Here is a 10,777-nt window from a genome sequence, read left to right as displayed (position 1 = left end):
AGCATGATTTGTGGAACTGCTAACAGATTGCAGCAGTCAGTTATTCACTTTGCTATTTTTAGGCAATAGATAAGTCAAAGTACTTGATATGATTCTGATTCTAGGATCTTATCTCTAGCAGATTTTTTTCCAGATTTTCTCTAATTTTGTTTTCTTTATGCGATATAAAAGCATGGCTTATGACTCAATAAAATCAGACTTCTGCAATACAAAAGTATTCACTCTTGCTCTACTTTTTCTACTCTAATACTCCAACATATGGTCACGTAGTTGTTGGACAAAATTCTAGTTGGTGGTTTGTTTTAGTTTTTTGTTATTTTTTCATAGATATATAAGAGTTTTTTTAGATCTATATATTACATTTGGAATTTTTGGGGTCTTCATCTATATGTTAGATTTGAAATTGTCTTTTCATCAGATTTTAACATTGTTTTGAACTTAAACCAGTTCGATAACATATCTAATGGAATAGACATGCACAAATATTTATGGAGCAACTCGTGCAATTGGTTAGATTTGACGGCTTGTGATTCATAATGTAACATTTCTTGTTTTGTAATTGTGTTAAATCTAATGATTTTTCAAATCAAATATATTTGTGACATTTTTCATGTATTTTATGTCATTAGTGTAGTTTTCTTTGTCGAGCAAATCGTGTTGAACAATTTTTAACTTGTTTATTAATAATATTGACTTCTTTTTATAGAAAAAAATTGAAAAAAAAATTAATGAGTTAATGGAAAATTGGGTTTTACCCATTTTTGCTTCTAACTCCCTACCAATCATAATTTCTCTCTCTTCTAACAACTTTTATCTCATTTAATAAATGTAAATTATTCTTTTATCCATATATGGTAACTTTGTTTAGTACAAAGTTAATGTTACATTGGTATATTCATTTATTTGATAAGAAGTAATAAATTACTAATGTAAAGATAGATTTCTGCTTTTTTTTTTGTCTTGAATCAAAAATGAAATTTAAGTATGTGTATAATCATATGAAAATCTCAAAACCATCTCCAAGAATACACGTTATTTCTTTTTCTTTTTTATATATTATACTATTTAACGAAAATTAACACATTGCATAAATTTGCATATAAAGTTTATAAGGACTAATATGGTACTTAAATGTTTAAGATACATTAATTTTTGAGTAAATCTTATATATACTAACAATGTATACAGTACACCGTCGGATCCATAACATGTGTAAAATTAGATTTTAAATTTAAATTTTACACATTATCATTCATCCAAAACTAATAATGTATACACTGTCAGTGTAGAAAAACTTAATTCTTAATTTTTTTGATGTAATTATGAATAGTATGCAAAAGTATTGTTAATGAATTATCTATTGATCCATCATTAATCGAATAAAAAATATTCCGTGCTAATGGTGCAATCCCTCTATTTCAACTCACCAACTATTTGACACATGTAGTACCAAGAATCTATAATCTAATTTAATTAATTGCAGAAAAATTCTAAATTCCTTCTTCTTGTGTTAACTAATGTAGCACATACTTTTGTCGTCATGATGTTAAATATTGTTTTTATTTCTTCAAAATATCTTGGTCAATGTTTCATACAGAAGAAAAAGAATATTCTGTCGATTATCCTTCCGGTACTATCATACTTTTAGAATTCAGAAACAAAACTAGGTACGATAACATCATAACACACGTTCCCAATTACAAAAGAATAAATACGAACAACTAAGAAAAATTAAAAAAAAAGGTCATATGAAATTGGAATAAATATTTATATAGCTGGCCAGCTACGTGTCTTTATCATTGTGTGCCCAGCCTCAAATAGAACCTAAATCCAAAGGGGAAAAAATAGAGAAGAAGAAGAAAATTAAGCACGAATTTAATATAGAAAGAAATTATAAAGGGACAACAATAATTGACTTGACCTATCACTAGCTTAGCTTATGCATTCTAATTGTGGGATGATACTAGGCTAAAAGATAATGTATATGTATTTTGAAAGCATTACAACCTCAGTCTGGAATCGTTAATAATAATAATTGGCCATCGTCTAAAAGGAAGCTTGTCTTGACATTAAGGCCTTTTTAATAATCCACTTAAAACTCACAAGATGCATCTACACCCCATTCCTTCCGATGAAACTAGCCAACTTTTTCAGCAAAGACAGAGCATTTTCTCCCTTGGGAAAGAAGAGATTGAAGACATGATCTTCCCCTGCAACATCCACAACCTCCACATCTCCAGCCCACTCACTCTTCTCCAATGCTTCTTTGTAAAACCATCCCCTATCCTTCAAAATATCTTGCTCAGCAACACAGACCAGCACCCTTCTGCAGCCTAGCCTGGAAAGATTTGGTTCCATCACAGGATTCAGCAATGGATCATCTAGCCCTGTGGTATTTGGGTAAACAAAATGCCAAGCGGCCTCAACATAGGACTTATCCCAAAAAGAAAGATGTCCCTTTTTCTCCAATCTTGTGGCTTCACTACCAACTGGCTCTTTGCCCCAAAAATAAGGACAATTGAGAAAAATCCCTTCAACATTGACACCTTTCAGCTTCTCCAGCCCGACCTTTAAGGCCATGTTGTGTGCTATGTTACCACCAGCGCTATCCCCACCAAGAAACACCCGATCAAAATCAGCATAGCCCCTGAGCCATGCCTCAGGACCCTCCCCGTTTAAATGCGAAGCGACCCATTGGAGTGCAATCCAAGAATCCTCAAAAGCAGTCGGTAAAGGGTGCTCGGGAGCGAGGCGATAGTTTACTGAAACTGCTACAACATCAGCTTCTGCAACTACTGCATTGAGGTACGTATGATAAAAAGGGGAGAAGGCGGATTCGACGAAAAAGCCTCCTCCATGGAAGTAGACCAGAAGAGGAAGTTTTGTTCCCTGTTTGGCTTTCTTGGGCAGGTAAAGCCTTCCAGAGATGTCCAGTTCTGGTGAAATTTGCACATCTTTGGATTCAACACCGGTTTCTTGATCCACTGATGCAGCTACAATGTCTTTCCCTGCTAATCTTTCCACCCTGCCGCCCTTGTATACTCGCATTAAGGGAGAGAATTCGTGGAGTATCTCAGTTGAGTTTGAGGCCATTGTTAGAAGGTGTACAAGTGAGAGGGCGCGCTTGGGAGGGATTTCAGGAATGAGAACAATATATAGCCGAATGCCCGGGAAAGCTTTCATAAACCCAAGTTAAAGGATTGAATAAACAAGATGCTGGGGTCCCAACCAAACACTAAAATAAAAGGTTGTGGGGTAGATACTAATAATTCTCTCCCTCCCATTATTAAAACTGTCATGCTTTTTATTTGAAAATATCTCAAAATATTTATCATCTTATCAAATTCAGAACTATTTTTGGTTTCCTCTTTCAATGATATTCCTATCTTTATCTATATTTCATTTTAAATTCAAATTTAAATTTTGGAGAGCAACTTTGGAAACAAATCTATTAATATCACCGTCAAATCACTATTGTTAAAAGTTGAAATCCCAAAATACAACAAATCATTCGGGACGAAGGGAGTAATTGCCTTTCACGTAAGCAATTAGTTCCATACATATAATCTTCTTTGGCATCCCTTTTTTTCTAATTTCTTTTAAGTTCCTAATTACAATCACTCATGCCTTATCATTCAACTCAATCCAACTTTTTCTCCACTATTTGACACTTAAAATCTTCAATAGTATCCATTCTGTAAGGGTGAAAATATCTCAATAGGGATAGAAGAATAATGTTTGATTGAGAATTTAATCGCATAATTTATTTGTATCGGGATGCATTTAAAGTTAACTATTGAGTTCGTCGTGTAAATATAGCGTTAATGGTTGAAAATCGTCCACAATTTTCAAACTTATGGTTATAAATTCTTGCTTATATCTACTCAAACGTATAATGTGTAAAATCTTGCTATTTTCAAGAAGTAAGAATAGTTGCACCGCAAACAAACTGTGTCACTTTAAGAGTCACAAACACATAAGAAACTTCTGTTTGGTTGAGAGTTTAAAGAATAGCGTGAGTGTTTATTTGTTTATGAGTTTTATTAGATAGGAACCAAAATAGGGATAAACAAAGAGAATAAACAAGTAGTTTAGTTATATTTAAAATAAATTTCATGTTTAGCTATATTAAACTACAATTAATTCTTAGCCGCCCATTCGTTGATTAAAAACGTTTTTCCTATCTCAATATTTAATTCTGCCGCCGGAACTTTTCGTCCCTCCGTCTCTTCCAAAGGTTAGCATTGGTGGTAGTTGTAGGTAAAGTAAATTTAAAAAATCTTATATCAGTCCGAAACAATTACTTAAACGTGTTTAGTATTTGATTCAGGATCAATGACAAAGTTTCACGTGAAATCTCACTAGTCAAGTTTTGCTCAAACACCTCAATAAAGCATGTGTGATTTCAAAAAGTAAGATTATTCATATGAGTAATCAATTAATAATAGTAATGTGATTGTGTATTAGTAGCAAGAGAGAATGGTCAGAAAAAGGAGGAAAAATATAACAACAAACATAAGAAGAGAGAGTAAAGAAATAGATGGGAAAAAAAACAAGAATAGGAAATGGAAAACCGAAAATAATTGAATATCAAGAGGGAATTCGGATTTGTCATAAAACATTGGGACATGGGCATTATAGGCATAAATCACAGTTTACTCCTACGACTAATGTACCACTCGGTAATGCACGTACCAGCCAACCCAAGTTTTGGGGACATGAACATGCATAATAAGACAGTCAATTTAACCAAATTAATCTTCAACCCCAAACTTCTTGTAAAAAAAACTACATCTAGAATTTTCATGGCTAAAGAAAGGTCATCGTAGAGCTTTTCATCTTTCCTGTATGTAAGACATCTATGCGTTCTTGGTGTTCCCAAAAAATTTTTTTTGTTGGTCACTCTTTATTTTTTCATTTTTACCTCCAAATAATCAGATATAATCACTATATGTTCATTTTAAGGTGTTAATTTTTTGAAAAAGTGACGTTAAATCGAGAAAAATATATATGTGCACAGAAAGTTATTAATTTTTAGTATATGCGTTCACATATTATGTTAGATATCAACGAGTATGCACTAGACACTATTAGAAGAACCCATCATTATACAACCACCAAATGTCATTACACCTAAATTTGATACATTAATTGCTTATGGTTATGGTAACTAATTATAACTATAGCTATTTAGAGAAAAGAATGACATAAAATCTATAATCTTACCTCTAAAATGTAATTATCTTGTTAAAAGAATTATTTGTTTACAAGCATAACTTAATTTTCATAAATTAGTTTGACTAATAATTAAATTTTTATTACATTGCACTCGCATATGTTGACTAATAATTGTTTACCTTTGAAGGTTCATTTACACAATTGAAATAATTTCCACCAATTAATGAGCATTTTTTAGCAATTTAAATTTCGTGAGCTGTCACTTGAATTCATCAACGTTTCCTCGAGTGCATTCAAGGGTTTCTTCTAAAGTTCTTTAGATTTATTATCTTTTTTTTTTCTGTAAGCGAGGGAACTTAATCTCAAAATCTCTTATTTACACCTGCTTAATAAAGATTTCCATCTATTACCCTATTCATAAATTATGAACTTCGTCTCAACTTTTTACGAATATCTAGTGCTCAAAAATGCACTTTTGATCTGTCTCAGTTTTTACCGAGATCATTATATGCATTTTGTTCCTATAGTTTTGGGACGCTAAGAAACTTGTTTACAAAAGGGAGAGATGCATAATCAATTTCTACAAACCATGCATTTCTGAAAACATTGGAGGCCTTTTTTATGCCTAGTCAATGGGAGAAAAAAAAATAAAACGACAAGTCATAGAGACCTTGTTTTCATAGAAACCATCATATATTTCTTGTTTGTAAAGAATATTAACAAGGTCACTGATGTTAATTGATTTCCTCCTCCCCAAAGTTCCTTCAAAAAAACTTTTTGGTGGTTAAGGAAAGCGCAAGATTATGCTGTTTAAACCCATGCACGTGTCATAACAAAAAGTTGCAACTAAAAGTCATCCAAATAAATCTTTCCTACACTGACAGTGTATACACTATCAGTCTTGGATGGATAATAACTATGTAAAATTTGAATTTAAAATCTAATTTTTGCACATATATCATGAATCTAACGATGATAGTGTATATACTGTCAGTATATAAAAGTCATCCAAATAAATCATTACATATCATGACTAAAAGTTGCAACTGAAGCAGTCCACCAAGGTCCAGAAACTAACTTTGTAGTTTCACTCAATTCTTAAAGATCTGAAAGAAAAACAACTACCCAGTAACCAATTTCCTATCTAGTTGGCTCAGGCAGCAAAGCATCACCAAATCCTATGCTACTACCGTCCCAACATCCACCGCCAATACAACCTTTTGCACTAGTTTAAGGCATGGACGACTAAACCTATAATATGATATAATAATTCGGTGACTTGCAGTACATGTCTCATACTATCAGTCGTGAAATATTTTGTCGCTCCCTATTTGCCTTTGGATTTTTTACGTGATATAGAATCTTAGCCTTACTTGAATGTTTGAATTAGTTCCATAAAGGCATTGTCACTCCAACTCCCATATAGATGTCATTTTTATACTATAATATATACATATATACCTACATACATACATACATGCATGCATACATACATATATATCAACATAACATACAACGTGCCAAGAGGTTTCGTCGTCGTCATGTCCTGCTCGCGTGAGTTTTGCAAGTTCGCGCTTCTCCGGATGCTCCATTGCAATGGTTCGGGTAATTGGGTGGCCCGTGGGTTTTCTACTTTTCTGCTTTCGAATTAATGCCCGAACCACTTCCTTTCCTTTCCCGTCTCTCACAGCTTTCGGAGTTGGCAGCAAAGCTTTGTCAAAAATGGTAATTAGCGTGCTCCATGGGTTTTCTGCTTTTCTGCTTTCGAATTAATGGCCGTACCACTTCCATTGCTTTCCAGGCTCTGATAGCTACATTGTTCGAAGCTGCCAGCAAAATTTTGTCAAGAATGGTAATTGGCGTGATTCATTACGCCTGTGTCTTCCTCCGAATCCCGACACGGGTTGGCTGTGCCCTTTTTCCCTACAGTTTTCTCATTTGCTTCTTTCGCTCCCGCTTTTTGAAATTTTTTTTGCCCTTAAACCCGTCCCCCTTTTTGAGCTCCTTCCTCTGGCCGGATTCCCTGCCCAGCTTTATTGCGAGCTCGGTTGCGTCTTCTTCGTGTGTTTTAAGCTCGGTCTCCTCGGCCTTCTTTTGCTGGTGCGTTTTGCTTTTTCTTTCCCCCTATTTTACGCTGCAATTTATTGTTGGCCATGGTGTTTACTTTGATGCTTTTACAATGGTGTGTCTCGCCCTTATTCTTTTGAGTTGGTCAATGTTCTTTGCTACCGTTAATTATTTCCTTTTTTTAATTATGCTGTAATTACTCGGTCTCTTCGGCCTTCTTTTGCTGGTGCGTTTTGTTTTTTCTTTCGCCCTATTTTACGCTGCAATTTATTGTTGGCCATGGTGTTTACTTTGATGCTTTTACAATGCTGTGTCTCGCCCTTATTCTTTTGAGTTGGTCAATGTTCTTTGCTGCCGTTAATTATTTCCTTTTTTTTATTATGCTGTAAGGGAGTAATGCTGCCGTTAATTGTTGAGACCTGCACGGCGTCATAGTTCTGTTCTTTTCCCCTGTTGATTTCAATTCTGTTTTCCCTTGGGTCTTTGTTTCTCTTTTCCAATAGCCTTTGCTTCCTGTACGTTCCTTTCCCGTGGCATGCATGTGTTATTTTGAAGTAATGCTTATTTAGCAAAAAAATGAACGTGCAAGTTAGCTAGAACTCCTTTTTCCTGCCAGTTTTGCCATGGAGTGGGGGGACTTTGCCAGTTTTGCCCACGATGGCCTTGGTGTAGATGCGTTGATGTTTTTTCCCTTGCCTTCTTGTATGTGTTGAAATTTCAACATATCAACACATGAAGGCCGAGGAATTTCAGCATATCCCCCTTTTTCCTTTTTAAAGTTTCTATCAACACATTGAAATTTCCTTTTGATTCCCTCGGCTTTTTGTACATCTATCTGTTCTTCGTACATTTCTATTAGCCTTGCTGATTACGAACCATTTTCCTTGACTAATGTTTTGTTCCTGGTTTTTCCCGTGTTCTCTAAGAAATGGCTACTGGCCCTGTGCGCATATCACGAGTTGATAAGTCTTCGATTGATTGGACTGTGCTGGTTCAAGTTATCGAAACTGATCGTGTAAAGATTGCTCGAGATGGGGATTTATCGAGGTCCTTTCATCGGTTTCAATTTGGTGACTTTCAGGTTAGAGCCATCTAGATTGATCCTGCCTTCCCTCCTTCTATTGTGTTGGTTGTGTTTTTTTTTTGTTGCTAATTGAATCTCTCCTGAGGTGTTTCCCCCCTTGTGGATAGGGTATCAAGGTCTCTACGGTTGTCTTTGACGATGCTGTTATTATTGTTGATGGCCTTCTTTTGCCATTTAGAAAGTACTACATATCAAATGCAGAGGTGCATGAGATTCCTGAACTTGTTGGAACGGGCCTGTATTCCTTTTACTGGGTTATCAATGAGGGAACTATTACTGAAGAGTCTGCTGCCTCAGAGGAATTGGCTCTTCCTTTCTATTTTGAATTGCGCTCTTTTCAGTACTTCCACTTTATGGCTGACACGGATACTCTTATAAGTTAATCCCTTTGTTTACATGTTTAGCGTTTTCTTTCCTCCCTTGCTATTTGATTGTTCCTGGCTGTGTTCATTTATGGTTTTAACGCAGATGTCATAGGAGTTGTTATCCATGCATTGCCTCCGCGGGATGTGTGTTTTGGAGGAAACAAGCGATATGGCAGAGATTATATTATAGTAGACCAAAGGTTAGTTTTTCCCTCTCAAGCACAATCCCTTTCATAATTGTTTAGCAATTGTTTCCCTCCCAAACAAGAGCTTCCCATGTGATACTCTTTGCTTCTTACTTAAAATTTGTTCTGCTTCTGTATTTGATGCATGCAGTAAGCGCCCAGTGGTGCTGACTTTGTGGGATGATTACGAGGCTATTGAGGGTCGTGCTATTGATGAATTAATGGCGTCCATGCCGATTATTATTGCTGTGAGGGTCAGGGTTATCACGCAGAATTGTACGATTCCCTGTCCGTTGTGTTTTTTCCTCCCCTCTGTGGTTTCTTTCCTTAGCCGTGCTTTTTCTGTTCTATTTTTTTCAGACCTGTCTCTCTCAACTCAGCCATCCTCTGTTATCATTGTTGCTCCTGCTGTTCTTGAAACAAAAAAACTTGATGATTGGTAGCCATTGTCTATTTATTTATTTTTATCTTTTTTTGAACTTTTTCGTATGCACAAAGCTACTTTGTTCGTGTAGGTCTAATGCTAATGTATCAGAGCTGGTTCGTATGGTTTTTGATGATATGGCCTACCGTGATCCGTGCATTCTATTACCCCCTGTTCGTGACGCGACACTAACAATGATTTCTAATCTTGTATCCGAGTCCAGATCCGTTACTGCCGGGGTATTGTGATTTTTTACTCCTTTTATTATGCTTATTTTGTTTATGCCTCTATTTACGTTCTTTTTTGGCCCCTGCTCAGCTGCGCTTTTGTTGTTTCTAGGACCAGGGGACTTTTTGGATTAAGGGCCGTGTTGAAATTGCATGGCCTTCGGCTTGGTTTTGGCATATGGCCTGTCCCCACTGTTATGAACTGTATGAATTTTCATCCACTTTGGGGATCATATGCCTGAGTTGTGGTCAGGGAATGCATGAGTTCCCTAGGTAATTTCTTAGTCTATTGCCTTTGTGTATGTTTCTATGTTATTAATATGCAGTTGCTTGTGCTTATGTTTTAACCTTGTTGTATATCATGTGTTGTCTGATAGGGCATGGGTTCGTCTTACGGTGTTCAACAGTACTGGTTACGTTAATGTTATTGCCTTGGGCCCAGAAGCTGAGAAACTTATCTGCCTAAGTGCTACTGATATGTATCGCGTTTCTGAGGATGAGGTGATGTCTGTTTCGTTTTATTGGTGTTGTTCTTCTATTTTCAGGCGCTCATGGCTTTGCTTTTACTGTCCGTTTTGTTTATTCGCTCAACTTTACAACATATTGATTTTGTACAGACTTTTGAAATTTCAAAACGTGTGTCTCGTCGTCTAGATGGAAAGGAACTGTTGTGTTACCTTAAACATTCGTCCAGGATGATCAGAACAGAAAAATTTACTCGCTACACTATTGTTGCTTGTTACCCTGTTTCCGGAAGTGCCTCTTCTCAGTACATACCTTTTGGAGACAGTGTTTAGCTTATTATCTTAATTGGCACCCTTGTAGCCTGTTGCGTTGCTTTGTCTTATGTTTGTATCTCATGGTTGGGTTTTGCTGTTTTTAGTTGTTGGATTTACAGCTTCTGGCCGTGTAATGGGAGTAGCCGTCTTGTTGGGTATTTCTTGCCTGTTAAGCCTTATGGTTTGTAATGAATGGATTTTATTTTAATGGATGTTTATGGTGGTTTTATCGTGGCTTTGTTTAATTACATTTCCTGATGTTGTTATATGCATGTTGAGCTGCTCTGGCTCTTCCACAGAATCCAATAGATTCCATTAATTTTATGATTTCGAGTGTTTTTTGGTACAAGAGGCGTATACATATGTTTGGCCATTAAACAAGTTCGACCAAATGTTAGCTTATGTATTCACAGATTTATGTGTGTCCTGCAATTCATTTTTGAGCTTTTCTCTTCCAGCCCTTGCTCT

General features: G+C 35.8%; 3 protein-coding genes across 3 annotated transcripts; 2 read left to right on the top strand and 1 right to left on the bottom strand.

Moving 5' to 3' along the window:
* Positions 1-2,112: 2,112 nt before the first annotated feature.
* On the bottom strand, positions 2,113-3,093 carry LOC113755761 (probable carboxylesterase 12). Its single transcript, XM_027299670.1, has one exon. It carries the CDS (start codon positions 3,091-3,093, stop codon positions 2,113-2,115), a length of 981 nt encoding a protein of 326 aa, XP_027155471.1.
* Positions 3,094-6,999: 3,906 nt separating this feature from the next.
* LOC113755762 lies at positions 7,000-8,712 on the top strand. The gene is made up of 3 exons (XM_027299671.1): positions 7,000-7,278; positions 8,172-8,326; positions 8,437-8,712. Exons 2-3 carry the CDS (start codon positions 8,174-8,176, stop codon positions 8,710-8,712), a joined length of 429 nt encoding a protein of 142 aa, XP_027155472.1. The 5' UTR covers positions 7,000-7,278; positions 8,172-8,173.
* Positions 8,713-8,735: 23 nt separating this feature from the next.
* On the top strand, positions 8,736-10,538 carry LOC113755763. The gene is made up of 7 exons (XM_027299672.1): positions 8,736-8,894; positions 9,031-9,155; positions 9,240-9,318; positions 9,395-9,542; positions 9,643-9,803; positions 9,908-10,031; positions 10,148-10,538. Exons 2-7 carry the CDS (start codon positions 9,101-9,103, stop codon positions 10,325-10,327), a joined length of 747 nt encoding a protein of 248 aa, XP_027155473.1. The 5' UTR covers positions 8,736-8,894; positions 9,031-9,100; the 3' UTR covers positions 10,328-10,538.
* Positions 10,539-10,777: the final 239 nt, after the last annotated feature.

Source organism: Coffea eugenioides, unplaced genomic scaffold (assembly GCF_003713205.1).
Source record: "Coffea eugenioides isolate CCC68of unplaced genomic scaffold, Ceug_1.0 ScVebR1_170;HRSCAF=683, whole genome shotgun sequence".
In the NCBI taxonomy this organism is placed as follows: domain Eukaryota; kingdom Viridiplantae; phylum Streptophyta; class Magnoliopsida; order Gentianales; family Rubiaceae; genus Coffea; species Coffea eugenioides.
Note: the sequence above shows the minus strand (reverse complement) of the source record. Positions and strands in the feature narration are given on the sequence as shown.